At 45.3% G+C, this 26,155-nt stretch overlaps 2 protein-coding genes and 1 long non-coding RNA gene across 11 annotated transcripts in view; 1 reads left to right on the forward strand and 2 right to left on the reverse strand.

The window, feature by feature from the left end:
• Positions 1-6,201, reverse strand: part of Gfod2 (Gfo/Idh/MocA-like oxidoreductase domain containing 2) — a 48,320-nt gene extending 42,119 nt beyond the window's left edge. For 2 of the 4 annotated variants that reach the window (XM_063278026.1, XM_063278025.1), the window contains exon 1: positions 5,979-6,201. The gene's annotated coding sequence lies outside the window, so the exon portion shown is untranslated. Of the gene's footprint in view, positions 1-135; positions 4,589-5,978 lie in introns of those variants that run through there. The other 2 variants (XM_063278027.1, NM_001107421.1) reach the window with 2 other exon arrangements.
• Positions 5,443-6,170, forward strand: LOC134483349 (uncharacterized). The gene is made up of 2 exons (XR_010060208.1): positions 5,443-5,650; positions 5,764-6,170. It is a non-coding gene; the product is annotated as an uncharacterized LOC134483349 (long non-coding RNA).
• Positions 6,202-15,179: 8,978 nt separating the features above from the next.
• Ranbp10 (RAN binding protein 10) overlaps positions 15,180-26,155 on the reverse strand; it is a 60,797-nt gene continuing 49,821 nt past the window's right edge. For 3 of the 6 annotated variants that reach the window (XM_039097833.2, XM_017601317.3, XM_039097835.2), the window contains 8 exons: positions 23,071-23,183; positions 21,409-21,517; positions 21,163-21,311; positions 20,780-20,984; positions 19,864-20,033; positions 19,263-19,408; positions 18,851-18,962; positions 15,184-18,492 (listed from right to left, as the gene is read on the reverse strand). In XM_039097833.2, the coding sequence (XP_038953761.1) occupies positions 18,362-18,492; positions 18,851-18,962; positions 19,263-19,408; positions 19,864-20,033; positions 20,780-20,984; positions 21,163-21,311; positions 21,409-21,517; positions 23,071-23,183 (1,135 nt within the window). In that variant the 3' untranslated portion in view covers positions 15,184-18,361. Of the gene's footprint in view, positions 18,493-18,850; positions 18,963-19,262; positions 19,409-19,863; positions 20,101-20,779; positions 20,985-21,162; positions 21,312-21,408; positions 21,518-23,070; positions 23,184-26,155 lie in introns of those variants that run through there. The other 3 variants (NM_001135875.1, XM_063278126.1, XM_039097834.2) reach the window with 3 other exon arrangements.

Here is a 26,155-nt window from a genome sequence, read left to right on the forward strand (position 1 = left end):
TCCTAGGCTTCCCCTCCCTAGCTTCTCATCCACTCATAACCTTACTATCCAGCCATGCTGTTCTCTGCCTTCCTCTCTTGACCTCTCTCTTGGGCTCCTTTGCCTGAACTCCCTTTTCTCCTCTCTTACACTCACCTGCGTCTTCTCTCTTGGTCAAGTCCAGTTAGCGGGCCACGTTCAAGCTGCTACTTTCCCTCCCTGATCTGGACTCTTCCAGATGCCTCTGGCTATACGCTCCCTCAATTCTTCCCCTCAACCATACCTCAATTTACACAATAAGCAAATTCCCACACATTGTCCTCTGCCCTCCAGGCTTGCAATGTGACAAGCATACGCCTGGAGACATGTATCTGCACACACAAATGAAGTAAATAAACAAGAAAAATCTACTTACTGACTGGACCATAACTATGCTTAGCTGTGTCCTCCTCTAGCTTAACTGTAGGATGGAGAAAAATGTTGTCTCATTTATTTTTATTTTAGCCACACTACCCCCTTTTCTCTTTTGTTGCTGTGTAATGAAGGGGCCAGATGTAAAATAAAGGTTATATACATGATGCGCCTAACTGAAAATACTCATTCATTTAAGTATTTAGAATTTTCTGACCCTCTTTAAATGATGTCTTTCCCACTACTGAGACTATACATTCATTCCTTCAGGACACAAATTGTGTTCTCAGGATCGAGCAGATTCTAAGTCCCTGAAAATTCCTTTATAATTTGGTACCTATTAAATATTCTCTGGATAGCAGTCGATATATTAGGGAGAAAGATAAACTAATTTTAAAACAAACAGCAAGTGTGCTGACTTGTTTTATGGCAACTTGACACAGGCTTGAGAGACGTGACCCTCAACTGAGAAAGCCCTCCATAGGGTCAGGCTGTAGGCCTGTAGGGCGTTTTCTTAATCAGTGACTGATGTGGGAGGAACCAGTCCACTGTGGTGGTCCTGGGAGCTATAGAAAGCAGGCTGAGCAAGCCAGTAAGCAGCAACCCTCCATGCATCAGCTTCTCCTCCAGGTTCCTGTCCTCTGTGAGTTCCTGTTCTGACTGCCCTCGATGATGAACAGTGATGTGGAAGCATAAACCAAATAAACCCTGTTTTTGGTTACCAGTGTTTCATCACAGCAGTCTAAGGCAGTAGGATCAAGATCAAGCCCAGCAAGATGGCTCAGTGAGTAAACCAGAGCTCAAGTCATAGAGCCCACATAAAGGTAGAAGGAAAGAGCCGGCTCCAAAAAGTTGTCTCTGATTTCCACATGTGTGCCCATACAGGAACATCACTCATTCATTCATTCATTCATTCATACACACACACACAGGTACACACACAGGCACACACAGGCACAGGCACACACACACACACACACACACACACACACACACACACACACACCACCTCTAAATGTTTAATGACAACAAATTATTTTGAAAGTAACATCACCTAAGAAGATAATAAATTATTTACTCTACTGCCCCATACACAAGCTGGGCCTCCTGAACACTCCACATAGGACTATAAATGCAAAAGGCTGAAAAGAAACAGGAAGTATGTTTAAGCCCTTCTCTCTGGCACTCACAGGATACCTAGCAGGTCAGTTGTATGACACATAGGCTCCTAGAGCCACGCCCAAACTGGCTCCCCTCAGAGACAGGCACTTCCTAGCCAAGGGCCACCATGGGCCTGCAAACCACTGAACACATGCACTTTCTTCTGCTTTGCAATGAGGTCTACCAAGAAGAGTCAATGAGGTGGTGGGATGGTACCGTTCAGGAGTAAAGCACCTGCCTGGTGTGTGCAATGTTCAGTATTCAAAAACAAAACAACCAAAAGACAAAACCCCAAACATAAGATCTGAGCTGGGTGATGGTGGCTCACAGCTTTAATCCGAGCTTGGGAGGCAAAGGCAGGCAAAGATCTGTGAGTTTGAGCCAGAATGGCCTACAAAGTAGTGGGATGATGTCACAGGTGAGGCAGGTACAGGATAGAAGGAGGCCTGTCATTGGACAAGGAAGGAAGGATGGGTGGGAGAAAAGTTGAAAAGTCTGAAGGAAGAGGAGGAGACTGGAACAGAAAGGAGGAAGAGACAGGAGGGAGAGGGAGAGAAGCCGTGCAGGACAATATGGTGGATGACATTAAGATTCCACGCTGCACCTTTACAGGTTGTTACGAATGTTCTTAAGGGATGGATGTGTACGGGGCTTTGTATGTTTAGGTGGGCAATTATATCTTACCAATTGCGCTAAAGGTTCTTGTGTTGAGTGTTCTTTCATGTAGCGATTTAAGTGTAAGAAAGCGTGTGGCGGCTGGTCTGGGCCACCAGAGTTGGGTTGTGTGTTGCTGACATGGAAACCTGCCTTGGGAACTAGACAGGTAGAGAGTTTGCTGCCAGGCTGAGAGAGAGGCCTTTGGCAGTGTGATATGGGAGGGAGCAAAGCGGGTGAGAGGCTTTGCTGACTGAGACTTAAGGTATCTAGCAGATACCTTGGGGCACCGTGGAGCCAGACCTAGTGGGGATAAAAGGCAGCCTTTTTATTTTTTATATTCTTACAACAACACAAAGTGAGTTCCAGAACAGCCAAGGTTACTATAAAAATCAAAAGAAAAAAATCTTTTAAAAGTAGTATGTAGGGGCTGGAGAGATGGCTCAGCAGTTAAGAGCACTGACTGCTCTTCCAGAGGTCCTGAGTTCAATTCCCAGCAACCACATGGTGGCTCACAACCATCTGTAATCCAATCTGATGCCTTCTTCTGGTGTGCCTGAAGCCAGCTACAGTGTACTCATATACATTAAATAAATAAATAAATAAATAAATAAATAAATAAATAAATAAATAAATCTTTAAAAGTAGTATGTATGGGGAAGACTGACTTTTTTTCCTTCAATATCTTTTTTTTTTTTTTTTCTTTTTGGTTCTTTTTTTCGGAGCTGGGGACCGAACCCAGGGCCTTGCGCTTCCTAGGCAAGCGCTCTACCACTGAGCTAAATCCCCAACCCCTCTTTTTTCTTTTTAAAGATTTATTTATTTAATGTATGTGAGTACACTGTAGCTGTCTTCAGACACACCAGAAGAGGGCATCAGATCTTGTTACAGATGGTTGTGAGCCACCATGTGGTTGCTGGGGATTGAACTCAGGACCTCTGAAAGAGCAATCAGTGCTCTTAACCACTGAGCCATTTCCCGCCACCTTCAATATCTTTTAATGTTCAAGGACATACGCATACTAGGCAGGAGCTCTGTCTCTGAACTACTACATTCCAGACCTCTTCCACTTTTATTTTTGATACAGGGTCTTGCCAAAGTCCAAGCTGACTCTGAATTCACTCTGTGGCTCCTACAGGCCTTGACTTTGTAATTCTTTTGCCTCAGCCTTCCATTTGGGATTATAAACACATATACCTGCTCTGTTCTTTTATTCACATTTTAAAAAATACATAAGAAATCAAGGCATTTGGGAAAATACTTTAGTGGTAGTGCATTTGCCCTGCATGCATGAAGCCCTGGTCACAATGCCCAGCACAAGAAAAATAAGTAAATGAAATAAGACATAATACACAAATCTTTAAAAATTTGGATTTTTCACTTTCAAATATAAACTGCTTTGCCTTAGTACAGGGCTTTACACATATGCAGAAGACTCTACTACTGCCTCCTAGGCTGACTTTTCAAGTCAGTTAATAAAAAACTGACTTTTGTGTAAGACAAGTGACATCCTTTTATTATACTACATATAAACGCTCAATACAGAAAGCTCTGGTCCCATTTTCTCCTAGGTGCTTTCTCCATCCATTTGTGGCTCTACCTAGGAATCGTCCCATTATGAATTTGCACAAGTGAATTTCCAAGCACTAGAAATGAAAAAAGGCAGCTTCCCATGTTCAATTAGTCACGTCAGATTCCCGTTTTCTTTTTCCCTCTTTCTTTCCTCTCTCGCTCCCTTTCTCTCTCTTTCCACTATGTAGCTCAAGCCATACTAGAACTCAGAAAGATTCGCCTGCCTCTGCTTCTGAAACACTGGGATCAAAGGTGTGAGTGAGATTAAAGGCTGGGCCTGGCTGACTCCTACTTTCTAAACAACTCACCTCTGTATCTCAGATTCATTTTATCAGATGGCACCGAATGCCTTTTTCATTTCTTATATAGGAAAGTCAGTTCAGTGAAAGTACATCTGTTAGCATTACTGGTTTATCTGGTAAGAGTTCCTTGCAGTTGACCTCTCAAACACTAGCGATTACTTTATTGCAGGTCAGGCCCGATAGCTGCCCTCACTTACCCTGAGAATAGAGTGGATGCTAAGCAGTTATTTGTCAAAGGTTTCATTGTCACAGAAACACCTGGAAAGCTTCCTGTAAATGTACACTGCTCTGGAGAAAGTGTCTAGTTGTAGAGCTCAGAAAAAGAAATGCACACAAACCCTTGAAGCACAATGCAATCACATAATGTCCTGGTAGTTAAGAATACTTATTGCTGTGGCAAATGACCTGGGTTCAGTTCCCAGCACCTACATGGCAGCTCACAGCCATCTATAACCCCAGTACCAGGAGATCTGATACTCTTCTGGCCTCCACAGGAACCAGGCACACATATGGTGCAAAAATACATACATGCAGGCAAACACACACACACACACACACACACACACACACACAATTCTTTTAAAATGTTATTTTGCAAAGTTTCTAACTGTTGAGTCATCTCTCTAGCTCCAAAAAAATTTTTTTTTCTTTTCTTTTTTTCGGAGCTGGGGACCAAACCCAGGGCCTTGCGCTTGCTAGGCAAGTGCTCTACCACTGAGCTAAATCCCCAACCCCTGTTTTTTTTTTTTTTTTTTTTTTTTTACATGTTTTAAATTCATAGCCCTAAAGCATTAATTTTCTCAATTTCTGTAAAATGGGTGTCCTGCAGCTCTTGTGTTCTTTGGTGTAGTTTTTCAGAAGGAAGTGATTTTCCTTATCACAAATGGATCTAGCTTCCCCTACTCAAACACAATCATCTCCTCCTTACCACTTCATATCATAATAACGTTGTGCCACCTTCTTGTGTAAGGGCTGTTTCTTTCAACTGAATGGTCTTCCATGAAGAAGTCTTTGTGCCCACAGATCATAAAGTTAGTGCTGCGGCTGGGTTTTCATTTCTTTCTCATGTGCTCTGTCCTTGGCATGATACTGGGAACAATGAAGCCTAAGATAACTTCCTTGCTGTCTACCCAATGCAATTTTATACCTTTACTTTTCTGTCCTGTTCTTTGGATCCCAGGGCAGTCTGGATGGTAAACTGTTCACATGCCCACTCACCAATGCCCATGCCTTTCCTCACCAGGGGTGTAATAAAGCCTTGACAAGCACACCTCGTCTCATCTTTTGTTTCCACAAGTCCATCCGTTTTTGTTTTGTTTTTTTTCCCTGAGCTATAAAAGTAGGCCATGGCCAACCAGGACTCGGCATTCGGGGCTGGCAGAGTAAACCAAATGCTTCTAGGATGTTGCTTTTTCAAGCTTTTACCTGAACACCAGTTTCTTATATATTTGCTGTCTCAAGTGCAATCTCATTTTGCAAGAGCATGAACCAGCTAGTAAGGCGACGAATCCTTTGTCTGAAGTTTCCACACCTCACAAATCATCATCCATAAAGCGCCCATCCTCACACAGGTAATGGGGTGGTCTGCTCCGCAATGGGCGGGGTACCTAGGGTTTTACATCTATATGGGGATGGGTTACGTTCAAGATCCTATAGGATCCAATTTCTGCGTCCAAATGTGCAGGTCCTATCTTTGAGATGGAGAAAACGAACCTCGGAGCGACCTCGTACTCAATGCAGTGCACACACTGGCATTTAGCAAAGGCCCCCTCCAGCCAGGGCCCCGCGTATACTCGCTTCCAACCTCAGGAGCCCGGCGACCGCAGAGGCCGGGCCAGCGCCCGCTCCCGGCCGCGCCATGCCCTCCTTCACCCTCACCCGCCGCCGGGTGCCTCTCACCTGGCATGATGGCATTGCCCGCCCAGAGTCGCACGCGAAACCATGGATCCGGACGGGTTTCCGAGGCCGTCCGTCTGCCCTGAGGAAGGATAGAGCGGATGCGCGCGCGCGCACCGGAATCCAGAGCACCGATACCGGGAACACGCCGCCTGGTTTCTAAGGAACAGGGGTCTCTGGTACGGAGGGGCGGGGTGGCAGGAGGACAGCGCATGCTCTGTGACGGGGGCGGGGCTGGAACCCCGGGTGGAGGGGCCAGGATAGAGAGCTGCGCATGCTTGCGCCTCGTGGGTGGTGCTTGGGAAACCCGCAGGGAGTATATTGCTGCTATGGTTCTTCCAGCTTCAGACGCTCTCGGATTTTCCAACCGGCGTCAAGAATGTAGATGCTTTAGAGGTTTTTCCGGGAACGAAGGAAGGTCTTGACAACGACCTATGTTTGTAGAAGCACAGGTATCTCCAACTGGTCGGATTTCATGACTCGGAAAGATTGGCTTCCCTGTTTGCTCAGGTGTCTGGTCTTTTTCTCTGGGTGTTCTTTTGTTGTTCCCAGAATGCCATTTCTCTTTTAGACTGTGATCTCAAGTTCCCTTGACCTCCTTATGGAGCCCGTGTTCTCCCAAGGAAATAAATTTTGTAATGAGGTTAGCCTTGGTTTTACAGTGAGGCCGGTTGACTTTAGTGTGAAGTTGGCTCTGTAGAATGCGACTGGGGTTTTTTGGTTTGTTTGGGTTTTTTTCTTTCTGTGTGGGAAGACTCTCTTCGTTACTTCTTAGTTGCAAAGAGGGAGTCTCCCAGTCCTCATCCCACAGCAGGCTGGAGTGGTAGAATAGGCCTACTGACTTGAGGTGAGTCCTGTGACCCTTTATCAGTTGTAGTACTTGCCACTATTACTACTGTGTTACTAAGTTACCCCTGGCAACTTCCAGAGTGAAACAAAATCTTAACTTTGAATCCTCTTCTTCAAGTGGGCCTTTGTCCCCCTCCTGTCCATTGGAGACAAAGGATCAGAGTTAAAAATAAAAAGTGGAAAAAAATAAAAAGTGAATGTACTTTTTATTTCTTGATAATGGTAATTCTTTTTTTTTCTTTTAATTTTTTTTATTTATTCATTTATTATATATAAGTACACTGTAGCTGTCTTCAGATACACCAGAAGAGGGCATCAGATCTCTTTACAGATGGTTGTGAGCCACCATGTGGTTGCTGGGAATTGAACTCATGACCTCTGGAAGAGCAGTCGGGTGCTCTTAACCGCTGAGCCATCTCTCCAGCCCCCAATAATGGTAATTCTTAGATCAAGGTTTTTCAGCAGTGATACTACTGTCATCTGAAGCATGATAGTATTTTGTTAGGCAGAACTGTTTGCTCTAAGATGGTTAACAGTATCCTTAGCCTCTACCCAGTAGATGCTATTAGCACACAATCCCAGTTGTAACTATCAAAAGTTACTTATGTGCTAATCTGATTTTCCATTTCTTCCTCTACATTATCTCTTCCTTAAGAATTGTAGGTGCTTCACAGGCAGTGGTGACTCACGCTCTAAGTCCTAGGACTCAGGAGGCAGAGGCAGGCAGATTTTTTGAGTTCGTGGCTAGCCTGCTCTACAGAGCAACTTCCAGGACAGCCAGGTCTGCACAGAGAAACCCCATCTCAAGAAAGGAAAAGAAAAGAATTAATTGTAGGTGTTGGAGGTGAAGCTTAGAGACTTAGAGACAGAGCACGTGCCTAGTGTATGTTAGTATATGTAAGAGCCTGGGTTTAAGCTACAGCACTGCTGAACAAAACTAAAACATCTGTGAGATGCTATGGAATGAACTATTCTCTAGTAATGCTGATTTGGGAGAATGAAGTGTTAAGCTCCATAGTTTAATATTTTTAGAGTTTTTAAATAGCTGGTGATTGATGTTCATTATCAATATCCAAGTGTTCTCCAGATCTATAGACCAGTAAAAAAAAAAAAAAAAAAAAAAAAAAAAAAGGGGGTTGGGGATTTAGCTCAGTGGTAAAGCGCTTGCCTAGGAAGCGCAAGGCCCTGGGTTCGGTCCCCAGCTCCGAAAAAAAGAAAAAAAAAAAAAAAAAAAAAAAACTTTTCCAAGAACCTATTTCCTTGAGATATGATTCTGGTTCCTTCAATAAACTTAACTCCAATAACTTAGCCACCACCTGCTTCTTTTTGTAACAATAGTTCTTTTTTTTTTTTTCTTTTTTTTTTCTATTTTTCGGAGCTGGGGACCGAACCCAGGGCCTTGCGTTTGCTAGACAAGCGCTCTACCACTGAGCTAAATCCCCAACCCCCGTAACAATAGTTCTAATCAAAGCTTGCTTTTGACTACCCATATCTCCTAAGTATTTCTAAATCTCTTTGTGTGTGTGTGTGTTGGGGGAGCTACTAGTCACACCCTAGTTGGTACCTTTATCTTTGTAGTCTTACCTCATGGTTGACATCAGCATAATTTACTATATCCATTTTCTGCACAAAGCCCTGGTTTTGTGGGATCAGGAGACCCAGTCATACAAGACTCATGGCAATTGTGGGCCTATTTGCTTAGCACTGTTTATACATGCTCTCATCCCCTGGTTCCAATGAGTAGAAACATTAACCTTACCTCTTAAGGCTTGGAATAAAACCCAGAAAATTAGCTTTCCTTTTCTCTTTCTTTCTTTCTTTCTTTCTTTCTTTCTTTCTTTCTTTCTTTCTTTCTTCTTTCTTTTTTTTTTTTTTTTTGCTAGAGATTGAACCAAGGGATTTATGTGTGTGAGGGGTCTTGGTTTCTTTTCCTGGTGGTATTATAAAATACAACAAAAACAACTTAAGAGAGGAAGTTTATTTGGCTCAGGATCCTGAGTTTCAGTTCATCATTATGGTAAAGTTAAGGTAGGAGAGAAGCTTGAAGTCTCTAGTCACATTACATCAAAAACAGGGAGAAAAGGGCTGGAGAAGTAGTTCAGCAGTTAAGAGCACTTGCTATTTTTGCAAAAGACCTGGGGTTCAGTTCCCAACACCCATATGATACTTCATAACTATCCATAACTTGAGTACCAGGAGACCTGTGACCTCCAAAAGCACAGGACATACAGGTGGTACACAGGCATATGTGCAAGCAAAGCATACCAAAAAACAAACAAACAAACAAACAAACAAACCAAAAGAGAAAACCAAGAAGGAATGAATGCATGCCACTGATCATTCAGTCTTAGCCCAGTATCCTTTGCCTAAGGAATGGTCCATACATTGTGACAGGTCTTGAGACTTTAGTCCAACCAAAGCCATGTAAGAGATATCATTTTAACCTTAGGATCAGAACATATACCCCAATATCTGCCAAAATGGAAACAAAGACCTAATAATCCATCTAAGACCTAGTCCACAGTTTTAGGATCTGGGAAAGTCCTTAAATATACTGATCTTGTTTTTTTGGCTTACTAAGCTTGTTTTTTGACTTCTGTAGGCTTGCTTCTTACTGTTTTTGCTAACCAAAGTGTTTCAACTAGAATGTGGGTTTTGTACATAAAAGGCAAAAAAAAAAAAGTGAATCTTGGAGCTGCATAATTTGGGCAAGTTTTCCATGCAGTTGCAGGCCAGCAATGCAGACTTTCTATTCAGTTTTCATAGTTTCTGTGTGTTGGGCTGGGGAGATGGCTTAGTGATTAAGAGCACTGACTGCTTTTCTAGAGGACGTTGGGTTCTATTCAGAATACCCACATGGCAGTCTTTAATTCTAGTTCCAGGGGATCTGACACTCTTCTGGTCTTCAAGGATATCAGGCACACATGTTACCTAGATATACACCCATGCAAGCACACACCAATACCCATAAAGTAAAATTTAAAAAAAAAGAAGTCAGTGTGTTCTCTTGTGAAGAACATTCACAACATTCTGGAGGCCCCAGCAAGATAGATGTCCAAAATCCAAATAAGTTATTATCAAGCACCTTTCCTAGACCAGCTCTGTATCCAATTCTGTAAAACTTCAATCATTAACCCAGCAATCCTCCTGCCAGACAATAACCTCTTCATAACTGTTAGAACGCACTGATATGGTTCAATCCACCTGACCTGACCTACTAACAGAAGTGGAAGAGGTACTGGCCACTAATGGGGTCAGTTTTGTTTCAGATGGAATCAGGTATCTTGGGGCCACAGTTGTTACCCTGGACAGAGCAGTGTGGGGGCCACCTGGGAGCCTATTAACTGAGGGGGACAAAAAGAGCTGAGCTTCTGGCATTAACCCAAACACTTTGCCAGTGGAAAGGTAAATCTGTCACTGTGTTGGTATGGATTTGCCACAGCTCATGTCTATGACACGCTTTAAGGGGGAGGGGTAACTCACTTCAGCCAGAAATCCTGGCTTTATTAGAGGCCATACAGCTGCCAAAAGAGATACCCATTGTCCACTGCAAAGGCATCAAAAAGGGTATCCTTAGAGGGTCAAGGAAACAGAGCAGCAGACATAGCCACCCAGAAGGCAATCCTAGAACCAATGTGGCATCTTCAGATCTTGATCACCCTGCACAAACCAAATTGCCCCAATGCCTAAACTACACACAAAAAGAAACTAATGGACAGAAAAGGAAGAGGCCAAAAAGGTCAAAAATAGGCGGCTACTGAGAACAATGGCAGATTGTCACCAGGTCCTCCAACCACCATGGTGGCATGCAAGACATGGATGACATGGCCTGAAGATTGTGGTTGTCCTATTGTGTCTTGTCTGACTATGGAAAAGGCCCCAATTTCCATAAGCTAAGACCCTGAGTATGGGAATTAAGAAAGACTAAAACTGGAGAGTATATAGCTTAATCTTTCTACTTAGACCCAACCTACTTTCCAGGTGGACTTCTGTTAGAAGAAGAAAAAAATGTCTAGAGGCTATTGGGGTTGTAGATCCACTATTGAAAAAAATTGAACTCTGATTGGCCCAATACTGTATCTCCCTTGCTGATGGCTCCTGCTGCTGCCAAGAGTTGGATAAGTATCACTGAACTCAGTGGGGGTGCAAAACAGATTCCTCCAGAGTCACAATTGACCCCTTAATAGTCCTAGAAAGAAAACTGTAAGTTTGCTAGTCTGAGGCAGTGCAACCCCACATCTGTAAAGGTTTGGGTTTGACATGAAACTGAAGGTTATTACTGGAAAACCAATAAAACCTGGGTAATCAGCTGATATGTGAATGGTCAGGACCCAGGCAACTTATTTACTATTCAACAGAAATGCTCATTTAGAGTCATCTGACCGGGGGTTGGGGATTTAGCTCAGTGGTAGAGTGCTTGCCTAGCAAGCGCAAGGTCCTGGGTTCGGTCCCCAGCTCTGAGAAAAAAAAAAAAAAAAGAAAGTCAGAGAGCCCCCATCTCTGTAACCTTCTCTGATGTATCTTTAGAGTCATCTGACCAAACCAGCCTATCTTGGTACCCCTGGAACACAGCCTCCTAAGGTCTTAAGTTCTAAAATTCCAATTTTCCCAGAAATTCCTTTGGTAATTAAGAGGGTAGAAGTCAAGGAGACAACAAAAGCCAGCCTCTTGATGTTTGGGGTGCTAAAAGGAGTGTATCAGTTCCTCAATCGTTCTCAACCCAACACAGGTCACTGTTCTATTGCTGTGAAGAGACTCCATGATCATGGCAACTCTTTTTTTTTTTTTTTCTTTTTTTCAGAGCTGGGGACCGACTCTTAATTGGGCTTGCTTATGTTTTCAGAGGTTTAGTCCATTATCATCGTGGTGTAGAGCATGGTGGCATGCAAGACATGGTACTGGAGAGTAGCTGAGAGTTCTATATCTGGATCCATAGGCAACAGACAGAGACAGACACTGGGCCTGGCTTAAACAATTGAAACCCCAAAGTCCCACCCTGAGTGACATAGTTCCTCAACGATATACCTACTGCAACAAAGCCACACCTCCTAATCCTTATCAAGTAGCACTACTCTCTGATAGCCAAGCAAGCATTCACATATATGAACTTATGGAGACCATTCCTATTCAAACCAATGCTAGCTTTGCCTAGACCCCAAAGCCCATATATTGGGATTGGTATTCATCAATCAAAAAGCTCCATGTCCAATCCTGACAACTATAAATGAAATCAACTTAAGCTCACCCTGTAGGACTTCTAAGAGTCACTGCTATTAATGTTTCCAAGATACTCCCTAGATCGTTCCCCTTATGCAGATTCCTGTAGCCATGTACAGCAAGTTAATGCTGGGAATGCCAACTGGATGTATTTTTAGGCCCCAGAGACTACCTGGCTTGCTTACACTAACAGCTTAACCAAGTGTGCAACTTGTAAATTGTTTACACTGATGGAGACCCCACTCCTTCATGTCCTTGCTTATGTCATACTGCAAGTGTTTGTCAATGAGGAGGAGGTGGAGGAGGAGGAGGAGGGGAGGGGGAAGGAGGGAGGGAGGACGCATGTCAGGCTGTCTCCATTCACTTCTCTATGGAGGGGGCAGGCATCTCAGGCTCTGCTGCAGTTAAAACTTCAGCCCTAATTATGAAGATAAGAATTTCAAGAGAACTTATTGCTCATGTAGATATAGACTTAGTCCATCTGAGGAAAGTCTATTTCCTGTCTGGAAGCCCAGGTAGACTTCCTAGTAGAGGTAGTTCTCTAGAATCAAAAAGGTCTGGATCTCCTCTTCACGGAATAAGGTGGTCTCTCTTAATGAAACTGGGAGAAACTTTGGTTCTATGCCAACTAGAAGGCAAGAAATTAACAACTGGTACCAATCCTTGGTCTCTCAGTCCCCTTGGTTAACTATACTTAACATCCATTACTGAGCCATTAATCCTTTAACTCAAAAGTCCTCAAAAGGAGGACCTTTAACCCTAATTGCAAGATTTGGGTAAATGTTTTCAGAATACAGTCAGTTTTTGTGTTATCAAACTGTCTCTACCTCTCAAGTTCTGGGATTATAATTGCACACCACTGTACCCAGCAAATAAAAATAAAATTTCCTTTTTGGTTGCATATAGGGCCTGGAGGTGGTTTAGTGAGTAAAGTGCTTGCTGTGCCACCATGAAGACCTGGGTTTGAATCCTCAGTACCCATATATAAAGCTAGGTAGAAAACTATATAAACCACAGTCCTACCACTGGGAGGAAGGAGAGGATCTCATGGCCTTACTGGCCAGTCTGGCAAGCTCCATGTTTAGTGAAAGAGCCTGACTCAATAAATAAGGTGAAGGAGCTCCAGATGTGACTCAGAGGTTAAGAGTGGGCACTGCTGGGTTGGGGATTCAGCTCAGTGGTAGAGCGTTTGCCTAGCAAGCACAAGGCCCTGGGTTCGGTCACCAGCTCCGAAAAAAAGGAAAAAAAAAAAAAAAAAAAAAAGAGTGGGCACTACTCTTGCAGAGGACTAGAGTTCAATTCCTAGCATATACATCAGGTGGTTCAAACTGCCTTTAACACAAGCTCTGGGAGATCCAGTGCCCTCTTTGGATCCCACAGGCACGAGTTACCTGCACATACCCCCACCTCGTATACACAGTTAAAAATAGTAAAGTCTTTAAAAATGGGCAGAAAAATTGAGAAAGATATCCACTGTCCCTGGCACTTTATACATGCATACATGGGAAAGTGAACATACACACACACACACCCCACACAAAGTTTTAAAATGTGCATCTCAAGTATTATATGACTGGGGCTGGAGAGATGGCTCAGTGGTTAAGAGCACTGACTGCTCTTCCAGAGGTCCTGAGTTCAAATCCCAGCAACCACATGGTGGCTCACAACCATCTGTGGTGAGATCTGATGCCCTCTTCTGGTCTGAAGACAGCTACAATGTACTTACAGATAAATAAATCTTAAAAAAAAAAAAAAAAAAGTATTATATGACGTATGTCTAGAAGAGAAAACAATCTCCCAGAATCCATTCCTTGTGAATACCAAGAATACACTGCTTTTCTTTTTTCCTTTAGAGATGTTTTTATCATTTTATGTGTAAGTCTGTGTGTCTGAATGTGGGTGTGTATACTGAGTGTAGGTGCGTGAGAGGCCAGAGGTGGTGTTAGCCACTTAATGTGTTCTGGGAACTGAAGAGCAGCAAGTGTTCTTTCTCAACCACTGAACAATCTTTTCAGCCCCATACTCTGACACAGGATCTCAACTCTATAGTTCTAGTCTGCGTGGAACTCACTTTGTAGACTGGCCTTGAATTCCAGAGCTCTGCTTGCCTCTGCCTCTTAGTGCTAGGACTAACAATGTACCACCATCACACCCAGCCCCAATACTGTTTTTGTTTTTTAAATTTAAAATTTAAATATTTAATGACAATTTCCCCTTTTCTTTTCTTCCTCCGATTTTTTTCCATGCACCCACTCTATATTGAGAGTCAATACTTTGACTTCTATTTACTGTTGGCACGTGCGTGCGTGAGTGTGTGTGTAAATATACAGCCTGCTCAGTCCATATGTTACTTTTATGTGTATGACTCAGGGATGGCCACTTGGATAACAAAGGGGGGGCTTTTTTCTGAGGAAAGTGATTCCTTCTATTCTGTTCTCAGCATTCCTTGGTTGCCTACAGTTCTTTGTCAAAGGTTGAGGCTTCATGAGAGCTCCCTCTTCAATTGGTGATCCAGGTCCTGTTTACACAGCCATGTTGATGAGGCTTCACAGGAATAACTTTTTTTTTTTTTTTGGTTCTTTTTTTTCCGGAGCTGGGGACCGAACCCAGGGCCTTGCGCTTCCTAGGCAAGCGCTCTACCACTGAGCTAAATCCCCAACCCCCTGACATTTCTAGACGAAATCTCACAGCAAACCTCCAGTCCCTCTGGCTCTTACAATTTCCCTGTCCCCTCTTCCGCTATGATCCTTGAGCCTTTGGTGCCAGATTTGTGTAGATCCATCAGTTGGAGCTGAGCCCTAGTTCATTAAAATATCACTTTTTAGAGGGGGGAAAAAAAAAGACACCATAGTCCACATTTCTGAAGTTGAATTTGTTGTTTTCCATGTCTGAGAACTATTTCAAAAGACAACTAGCTGAAGTCCCTGTCCCTTTGGGAGTTTTGCATAGTTGAAAGTTGAAGTTTCTGGGGTTGGAGATTTAGCTTAGTGGTAGACCGGTTGCCTAGCAATCGCAAGGCCCTGGGTTCGGTACCCAGCTCCGGAAAAAAAAAAAAAAAAGAAAGTTGAAGTTTCAAAAGTTCATGAGGTACTAAGAGGTAGTTCCCCGCCCCCAACTCCAGTAAGATTCAGAACAGACACAATTGCTCATGGATGTGTATTTTAATAAAAATAATTCTGTCAAAATACAACAGGAATTTTTTCATCTCAAGTACAATTTAATAGGATGTTTGTGTTAGAATTCTGTCAACCCTCTCACACCACAAGTTTCATGCTAATGCTGAATATCAATTTGCAAGGACAAAGGCAGAACCAGTGTACACAATGTGGAGGATGCCTGTTTCAGCTGTAGTTGATGATGGAGGGAACCTATGCAGAGGTGGGCACTGGGACAGCCAGAAGCCACCATCTGGCCACAGGTCCAAGTGCCAGTGGTTGGTGGTGAAGTCGGGCTCTGCTGTCCAGCTGCCTAATGACATGCATACCTGAGTTGTGAGCAACCAAAGGAACGCTCAGCCCCAACAGTCCTCTGCCTCATCTTTGTGCTTAAGGCCTGGGAAGGCGCTGGGTAGCCAGGCAACCCTTACTTCTTTAGCGTGTGAAGCCCTGCTCCCAGTGTGCACCTAGCCCCAGACCCTAGGAGGAAGGGATGGAGGAGTGACTCTGAGTCATCTGCCAACTTGGCCCTTGATCTGCAAGGAGCTACCATCTGTGCCTCAAAGGGAAGGTGAGTTAGGAAATGTGCTACCTCAGGACTGGACCCAGCCAGGTCCTCCTTTTGCACACCAGGGTCAGGTCCAGCCCTTTACTAAGCTGCTTCCAACCTGGAAACGGGCTAATAGGATTGGGGATGCATATGGGTCTCCTCTGGCAGCAGGACTGGACTAAGAACTGGCTCCAGCAGCTTGATTTTGGCCCTCCCCACAGCTTGTGGGACAAAGACTTATGTCCCCAAAGTGAGCGGTCCAACTAGGACAGAAAGCCTCTCTGGAGAGGAACAGAGTAAACAACTTGGACTTGGCTGAAACAGTGAGATAAGGCACAGAAAATGGGGAGGTGGCCATGGGTACCAAGTGTGAGCCAGGTGGACACACAGCCCAGTGCAGCACACAGCAGTCCCAAGCCATCCAAGGCCCTCTCAGCCACTCCACAACCCATGTCCCAGCACCCATCCCTCCCCTTGTCACACCCCTAAAGGTGTCAGCTGCTCAGGCACTGCTGAACCCTTACAAAGCTCATTTGCCATTTTGCTTTAGGTCTAGACAGGACTGTGTAACCCACAGAACTAGTTAGTCCTGGCTCTGCCACTACTTGCTGTGCGGCTTTGGTCAAGTCACTTAATTTCCTGGACCTGATTCTTTCACTGTAAAAGGAGAGGACTGCTGGAGATGTTTTCTAAGTTCCACTGTTCTGCAAATGCCTCTGGTTTTCATTTCCAAATGTGAGGCCTGTAAATTGTTAACAGCCTGATATTTCCAACCTGAGTTTAGAGCTCGGGTCCAGCCTTGGACAAATGAAATTTTACACGGGACATGACCTCCTGATGAGCTGCTAACCAAGGCCCTGACAGGAACCGAGAAAACATAGTAGCCTGTAGGATTAGCTCCTAAAGCAAAATTTTGAGAGATCTCAGTCAAGGCCCTAGTCCCTTACTAACAGATGGTCTAACTCAATTTTGTCCAGCTGTGGGCCTTGTGAGGCCTGGTGAACACAGAACATCTCAGGTTCTACCACTGATTTCTGTGTCCACCAACAGAACAAAAGCTTACCCTGCTCAGATACAGACTGGAAACGTTTGCCACAGTTGACCCTAATATTTGCAGAGGTTGCCTAGGCTTTTCACTCACCCTGTGAAGCAGGTAAAATCCTGGCCCATCTAGGTGTCCTCTGCATAGACCCTCCTCTTCCTTGGCAGACAGTCCCCTCCACAGATGGTCTACCCATGTCCTGGCAGCATCTCAGCCCTGTAATAGTGGGTTTTGTTGTTGCTGTTGTGCCACCAGCTGTGAGGATCCATGTGAAACAGCTGGTGGGACATTTGTAAGGCCCATAGAATCTCCCCTTCCTAAGAGTCGCTGGGGCCAAGCTGAAGGGAGCAGCTTTCCTTAGCTGTAGGGAGATCAGGACCAGGAAGTCAAAGTTTCCATCCACTCTGGGACCAGTGGTCCTAGAATCAGCCTCCTTGAGGTACCAACTTCTCCACAGAAAGCATCAATCCCATCAGAGTTGGGCAGTGATGGTGAAGACTCCGAAAGGAAGAAAACAGCCCTGTCCTTAAGGGCCTCTGTCTTGGGAATGGCTTCCTCTTGGCAGCCTGGCACACAGCAGCTCTTGGGTTGAAGGCAGGTAGTTTCCAGGCAATAAACTGAGTAATGAATTATTTGGCCATCTTAACAAGGGAAGGCAAGCATTGAGATGGGAGAGAGGGGCAAGGCAGGCAGTGAGAGGCAGGGTAGAGTGGTAGACAGCATGCTGGCTACAGACCCTGTGTTCCCTTGCTTTGCTGTGTGCCCCTGGGCCACCTCACTTCCCTGAATCCCTGAACCTGCAGCTGTTTTGTTTATCTGTAATGGGCCTAGAGACCCACACCTCTTGGGATGCTGCAAACAGCTTAGTCTGACCTTGCCCACCAAGCAGCCTTCCCCAAAACCCAAATTTCCGGGGCAGCAGCTGAACCTAAGGCTCAACAAAAGGGGAACCTAAACTGAAATAAACAAATCACTTGATTGAAGTGACAGAGATGATTCTTTTTTAATGAGTTGGACTCAAATAAAAACACATGGTGTCTGGACAGCCTCACCCAAGAGGTGCTGGACCACTAGTGCTACGATAAATACTGTGTCTTTTTTTAATATATATTTATATATATATATATAATCTCATTTGTTTGTTTTTTTACTTATGAAAATAATAAGCTATCATCAACCTGGATAGGCTTCATTACTAAATTAGCAGAAACCAGCTCAGCACAAACTCTCCCGAGATAAACACTGGTGGCTCAGTCAGGAGGAAAGTTAAAAAAACAAAAACAAAAACAAAAACAAAAAACCCAACCTCTCCTCAAAACGAAATCTCCTTTACAGGAGAAGCTACTACATGAGTAACCAGCCAATACTGAGTCACAGGCCGCTGCACGTGAAAGGGGACAAGGAAGAGAGGACAAGGGAGGAAGGAAGGAAGGAAGGAGGATGGACCGGCCAGGTAGGAAGAGTAGACTCTGCCCATGGCTTCCAGGTCTCTGTACCAGATGCCTATGGAGGACAGGGTTGCACCAGCCCTAGGGCTGAAGGAGGGCCAGACAGAGCCAGCCAAGAAGGTCTGCTAGTGCAAATAGTCGTCAACTCTGGCAAAGGAGCAAGATCCCAGGCCTGCTCGGGCCATGAGCCGTAGACATTCAGATGCCTGGCCCAGGGCGAGCATCAGAGGAGGCTGCTTTGGCAGGTTCTGAGACTCTGTGGAAGAGATTAGAGGGTGCAGTCAATAACTAGCCAAGGATCAGAACAGGTCAGAATTCCTAAAGATGGAGGTGGAATTAAAGCTATGGCAGAACTCTTGGAAGAATGTTCAATGTTTGAGTGTCCTAGCCACCAGGCCATGGGCCTGTATTCATGGCAGGGACCTGAGGACCTTGGCCTTCTCTAGAGCAAGTAAGCTGACCTGGCACATGTCAATGAACTAGCAGCCAATGACCTCAGCTGGGCAAAGGGAGGTTAGGGTTAGAATGAGTCCTAAAAGCCCAGGAGGCCTGTGAGGGTCTATGCCAACCTCCCCATTTATGGGTTAGCTTTTACCTTTATCAGATGCACTCACCTAAAATGGCGCTGTTGAGAGCAGCACACACAGGCTCCCTCTGGATGGGATCAAGCTGATGACCAACTGGGCAGCTCCAGGGGTCTGAGTATGCTAGTAGGCTAAAGGCATCCTAAGGGACAGAACACCCGTGAGAGGAATATAGAACACTATACATAGCCCTGTAACTTCAGAGGAGGACAGAACACAGCACAGGGCACAGTGAGAGCTTAATATACCTGGGCTATAGAATTAGATAAGGCCATCCCCTCTTTAGACCCTACAGTGGGTAGGGTACAACCTCAATACCCCACATTCCACTGCAGACACGACTAGAGTCCATTCTAGCCTATTACTACTACCCTTAGATGTTCCCAGAATCCCGGCATCAAATGGGGAACAGCTCTGTGTGAGAGCCTGGCTTATCCTATACCTGCAACATCTCTGTGTGGACCAAATTCTTGCCATATTCTCGGCCCAGCTGCTCACTCAATGCCTGCAACTCTCGGCCAAACAGGATGATCCTTTCTGTGGCAGCCTGGTTGCCCCCGCAGAGCTGCCGCCGTGGATGCCCGTCGTCTACACACCGAGTCCAGCAGAAAACACATTAGACGGTGAAGAGGGACAGACAGGAAGAACCCTATTATTAAGCTACTGCTTCTGAAAGGCAGGCAAGAGAGGGGAGCAAGTGGGGAAGCCTAAGTCTACCTGGCATATAGACCAGGGACAAGACTTGGAAATTTCTCTCTTCCCACCCTACGCAAATGCATGGTGCTAATGAGATTCACATTCTTGAACTCCCTTTAGCCTTCAAGGGGTTCTAGTCTTAGCAGCAGGACTGGACCTTCCTACACATTGGAATCACCTTAAGGATGCATCCAGGAATGACTAAGGAATGACTCAGTCCAGCCCAAGTTTCTCAAGTTGCCAGAGCCCGCCATCTTAGCCCCTCCTCAGAGGAAGTGGGCATTAGGACTGTGCATTGGCCTCTCAAGGAACGCAGGAGCTGGCTCATTCTGAGGGTCAGTACTTACCCATGCTAGACTCATCTGTCTGCAGGTCATCGTGCTTATAGGCCCCATTGACGATGCGTGTGGAGACACTCGCCAGCACGCCGTTGGGGTAGTGCTCTGCCTCCATCTCCATCTCGCTGTCACTGTGGAGCAGGGTTGAGACACGAGTTGGGTCTCCTTGAGGTTGTCCACTAGGTAAACCGAAGGAGTTTACCTGAGAGACCATAATGGGTCCTATAGCGACATCAAACTGAAGGACTGCCAGGAACATGAAAGAACAGCTCAAGCTTTCTAGGCTTCAACACTTAGCCCTACTATGGTTACCTCCAGGTGCCTGTTACATGATTCCCATTCTTGTCTCAAAACTGTACCCCGTGACTCTTCACACTGGCACTCCTCTGAGGTGAGACACACACACACACACACACACACACACACATCTTCAATATATCCCTCTCATCCTCTCATCCCTACCAACTGAACTGACTGGGTATCTCTGTGGATTTGGCTAGGACCCAAACCAAGGTCAGTTCCTAGGCGTGCCTAGGACCTGCTGAATGCTATCTGCAGCTGCAGTCTACAGGTCAGTTCACATGGCTATCCATGAGTCTGATTCCTCAAAACTCCTCATTTGTAGACCCTAGAGGTTCTAACAGGCCCAGCCTCCTGGGAGGAGTCCCTGTGTAGGCAGGCTATCATGCTCAAATCTGGCAGGGCCAGCAGATAAAACCAGAGCCAAGAAAACTGACTGCTACATCTAATAGCAAAAAAAGCCAGAACCAAGTGTTTGGCCTGACCTGTCAGCAGGTTGCACTGCAGCCACAGACCTACAACAGAGGGGAAGGTAAAGGGCAGAAGGCAGCATTTAAAAGAACAGTGGTGGGTCCAGCAGGTACAGAACAGAAACAGAGTGGAGAGAGGGGAGCAAGACAGGCACCTGGTCTCCTGGTTACTGGTACTGCTGTGGGGCTGGGACTTGGTAGAGTCTGTTGAGTTGGACTCGGAGTAATTGACGGAGGACGGGGAAGAGGAGGACGAGGAGGATGAGGACGAGGAGGAGGAGCTGGGTGCGGGGTATTTACTGTGGTTCTGTTTGTTCTTGGTAGATGCAACGCCATTGCTGCAGCTGGGACTGTCTGCTCCTAAGAGAAGGGAGGTTAGAGAAGGGAGGTCAGAGATGGAGCCTCAGGGGTTGCCTGAGTGGTCCCTTTCCCTTCCACCCAATCTAGCTGCCAGTTCTAAGCCCACCAGGAAAGGTATGTGGGATGGTCACCCTTCCCCACACCAGTTCTTTCCAGAGAACTCTGGAGAATGGCTGACCTGTGTTGTGTATATGGGAACTACTGGGGCCATGTCGGGGGCTGAGGCTGGGGGAGCCAGGGTAGCTGTCCTGGGACTTGGGGCTTCGGGAGCTCAAGCTTCGGACCTCACTGTCGGTGCCATTCACCATCTCCACAAATTGTCGACACCTGTGAAGGGAGCAGAGCATTGGTGCTCTGGCCTGCCCGCGCTGTGGGCTCTGGGTACAAGCTGAGGACCAGGCTTGGAACTGTAAACCTGACTTACTTGAGCATGAAAAGCAGGTTGGGGCTGTGCTCCAGCAGCCCAGGGTAGAAGCGCTGGGTTGTCTCAATGGCTTCACCCACCCGGCCTTCCAGCACCAGCTTCTGGATTTCTGTAGAGAAGCACATGGCTCTGAATGAGGACTGAGATTGCCCTCATATCCCTGGCCCCAAGCTTGCCTTGTGGCCACACTGAAGGCAGGGACCAGACAGAAGTCAGGTGGGCTGGCTCTTGGCACCCTGCTAGTTGGAGAAGCTCACAGAAAAGGCTGAGAAAATGTGACTGGTCTAGGACAATGGTAGAGGCTGGTTTAGAATATGAAGGGAAAACAAGAAGAGCTCATAGCCCAGAGGTTGGAGGTGAGTCTGGAAGTCCATTCCTACAGGGCATAGGCAGTCAGGGAGCTAGTGAGGAGAGCACTGGTTGGGAGACCATCATCTTGGGACAGCCTGAGGATGCCTCTTTAGATAGATTGCTCTCTCTTTAGGCCTCAGAGGAGTGTGCACTGGCTTGGGCTAGGGCCCACATCTTGACGGTCTACAAATGCTGTAGTGTGCTCTATACTGGAAGAAGAGGTAGACTACCTCACACTGGCATCTCTAATGATGGCACCCTCTGGCCATTAGCATCTTGCTACTGCCTTCTCACTCTTGTCCTAGGACCTGGTGCAGCTTGTTGTGACTTCTGGGCCTGATGCGCTCTCATTTGTAGATCCCAAGACAAGGATAGAATACCTTCCCATCTATCTGGCTGAGCATAGCTTGTCTAGGAAGACACAGACACATGCACATACACAGACACTGAGATGATGGGCTCAGACAGACAAAGGCAGGCACTCACAGACAAATGTGTATGCACATATCCACTCACCCACATTGTCCTCTTCTTACCTTAAACTTAAACGTATTTGAATTATATAATTTATTATTTAATTAAATTATTTAAATTAAACTTATCTTAAATGTGGGTTCTGTTCTCTATCTCATCTCTCCTTCCATTAAAACATTCCAAACACACAGAATACTAGGAGAGCTGCCTTTGGTCAAGAAAGAATTCATAGGCTTGGGGATTTAGCTCAGTGGTAGAGCGCTTGCCTAGCAAGCTCAAGGCCCTGGGTTCGGTCCCCAGCTCCGGAAAAAAAAAAAAAAAAAAAGAAAGAAAGAATTCGTTATCTGCAAAGGGTCTACCAGATAAGAGGTAGGGGGCAAGGAGCATCACTTCACCCTGTCTGAACACTACGTCCTCTCTCTGGCTACAAACAGGCAGAACAGTTAAACCTGAGTACACAACGGCCAAGGCAGAATAGTGTGTAGTACAGACAAAAACTCTGAGTGATCGTGACTAGGAGGCCAAGTAGAATCTAGGATTCAGGGGACAGGGAGAAGAAACAAACATGGAGGAGCAGGATTCTGCCATGATAGAACCAGGCCTACACTTGATTTCCAAGGTGTGTTAGGGAAGCTGCTCTGAGACCTTCTGAGGCCAGTCTATGTCCTTGTGTCAATTTTATCTTGAATGAAGGACAGGAGCAGGGACTGGAGCCAGCAAGTTGGTCTCCAGGATGGTGTGGATAAGGTTAGGCTGTACTCTTGACAGACTAACCAGGAACGAGCTACAGACTCAGGGGCAGGTAAGAAGGCATGAGGAGAGAAAAATTAACCTTACTTTGTCTGTTCTTTATGGATGCCTGCTCTTCCTGAATCGGGGTTTCAGTCATTCGGGCAAAAGCTGTAGCTGTGGCACAATACCCATGATGCACCAGGTAAGACGAGACCATGCTAGAAAAAAAGAAGAGCTCAAGGTAACACTCAAGACCCACATTTCTCATGGAGCACTGGAGGGGACAGACTACACATATCCCTAAGAGTTCTCCCCTACACATATCTTAGTGTGGCCTGGAAAAAGGCAAAGAAAATAGAAACTTCCCTCTGTGCGCTCACAGATCATAGGAGGAGCTACGTTCTCTGGGATATTATGTTGCCCTCGACCTCCTAGAAATGGCTGTCTTCTAGTAAACAATAGCTAGTCCAGATTTGGGCAATGAGCTTACCCAGGACTACCTAAAATGGCTACTAGCCAGGTGATGTGGCAGTTTCTAGGATACAGAGGATGCCTGACACAGCTATGCTTTGACACAGCAAATGGTCAGGAAAACGGGGTGGTACTCTGGGGCTATCTGTACTAGATAGAAGTATCTGTGTCCCCAGTGACCCTGCCATTTGGTAGCACTGGCTCTAGAGGTGTGGTTTTCTACCCATGGGTCACAACCCCTCTAGGGGTCGCCTATCAGATAACCTTCATATCAGATATTTACATTATGATTCCTAATAGTAGCAAAAATATAGTTTGAAGTAGCAAGAAAATAATCTTATGGTTGAGGGTCAGTACAACATGAGGAACATATTAAAGGATCGCAGCATCAGGAAGATTGACAACCACTGCTCTAGAGGAATGGCAGGCAAATGAGTCAAATTAATCTCATAATATACCATGTATTAAAGGTGCAAGAATTCAAGATAACAGGCTGATTTTGCTGGGAAGAGACAGGCACCTCATGGCTAATAGGAGCACAGTCTTTGTGGAAGGCATAATGTACAACAGTAATTTAACCCCGCTAAAGCTGGTTGAGCAATGCCATATGTATGTATGCACATATGTACATGTATATGCATGAACTCTCATGACTTGCGTGGACATGTATGGGGAGAATGTTCTAAGGCTGCACACCTGTGGCTGGGTGGCTCCTGATGTTTGAAGGGGTAAATGAGATAGAATGAACAAGATGCTTGGCATGAACTGAAAACAAATGTAGCCTTGTGTTATAGGATACACTGCTATTTTGGTGTCAGTTTTTCAATAAAGTTTTAATTTTGGACAAAAATATACTCTCGGACAATAATTGTAATTATTATTATCATAAACAGAAGAGCAATGATTTTGAAAAAAAAAAAAAACATGGTTCAGATGAGCCCATATGAACATTGATAATTCTAAAATGTATTTTCTTAGGGCTGGAGAGATGGCTCAGTGGTTTAATAGCACTTGGTGTCCTCGCAGAGGACTTGGATTTGGTTCCCAGCACTCATATGGTGGCTCATAGCCTGTTCATAACTCCAGTTCCAGGGGACCTGATGCCTTCCTCTGGCCTCCACAAGTACCAAGCACACACACTACACATACATACCTAGCTACAGACAAAACTCTAATACATAGAAAAGAAAAATAAATAAAATTCTAACAAAATAGGCATAGTTTAAATTATTTTGGAGGACACCAAAGTAAATTTTAAGCCCTTCTCATCTCCTCATTGTTTTATACATCTGAGTGTTTGCATGCAAGCTTAAGCACTCTGAGTGTGGCTGGTGCCACGGAGTACAGAAGAGAGTGCCTGATCCTCTGGACTGGAGTTACCAGTGGTCGTAAGCTGTCATGTCATCCGGGAACCAAACCTGGTTCTCAACAAGAGCAGAAAGTGCTCTTAAACACTGAGCCTTATCGCTAGATCCAGAAAGTGATGTAATATATATAAATTTCTTTATTATGAAAGTATTACCTATGCCAGCAAAAGAAACAGGGGCTGGGGACTCAGGTCAGCAGTACTGTGGTTGCCTAGCATGGATGACCACCTGTGTTCTATTGTTATCACAGAGAGGGAAGGAGAGAGAAGTAGGAGGAAGGGGAGCGAATGGGGGAGGGAAGTTGATAGTACCGGTGTTTCACCAGGGGAAGCCGGCCAGACATGAAGCTTGTGATCAATCTATCTCCAAGATAACCCAGCCATTTCCAATATTTATAAAATTAGGTAAAATAACAGGACACAAATTATATGCAGGTTTTAGCAAATGCTGCATAGGACACATACAGGCACATGGATACATACATATAAACAAAAACTTTCCATGTGTTGAGCCCAGACCCTGAAAGTAACTCCACCTCTTCTCTTGCCCACCCAGAAAGCATACTGTGGGGAATGGCACTGCTGTGGCCCTCAAGGGAGCAATTCTCACCTGCTAGGCTGGGAGCCAGAGGTGGTCCTGCTGTTCTTCCCAACAAGGGTCTCACTATCTGTACCTCAACCCTTCCTCAAGGCTGCTTTAGTATCAATTCCTCAGGAAAGGAAGGCTGAACACTGGGGATAAGACTCAGTGATAGTCCTTTCCTAGCATATGTAAATTCCTGAGTTCAAAAGAAAGATAAAGTCAGTGGAGGAGAAAGGGTGGAGCTGGGGTGGGGACTGAGACTGACTGAGACTGGATGAGAACCCAGTATATTGCTACTCCAGGTCCCTCATGCCTTTGCACAACAATGATCAGGGTTAGTAGAAGCCAGGACCTTCTCCACTCTTGGGAGCCAAGCTAACACTCACCTTCTAAGAGGTGGGTGAGTAACAGTCATTGCTTCACCTAGGTATGAAGTTAGCTAGTGAAATAAGACCAAACTTGTCCTCCTGTTGGAGTCCCAGCAACACTGGCTTCCAAGACAATTTAGAGATTAATTAACCAAGGAGCATGCTAGGTTGATCCACTCTTTCCCTGATACCACTCCATGGACACAGGGATAATTAGCTGGATGCTGAGCCTGTTAAGTGACCTCAAGCCAAAGCCTTGCAATGCAGATTTTTTTTAAATAGCTTTTTGAGACAGGGTTTTTCTATGTAATAACCCTGGCTGTCCTGGAACTTGCTCTGTAGACCAGGCTGGTGTCGAATTCAGAGACTTGCTGCTGGGAACAGAGGCATGCACCACCACAT

Source organism: Rattus norvegicus, chromosome 19 (genome assembly GCF_036323735.1).
Source record: "Rattus norvegicus strain BN/NHsdMcwi chromosome 19, GRCr8, whole genome shotgun sequence".
In the NCBI taxonomy this organism is placed as follows: Eukaryota; Metazoa; Chordata; class Mammalia; order Rodentia; family Muridae; genus Rattus; species Rattus norvegicus.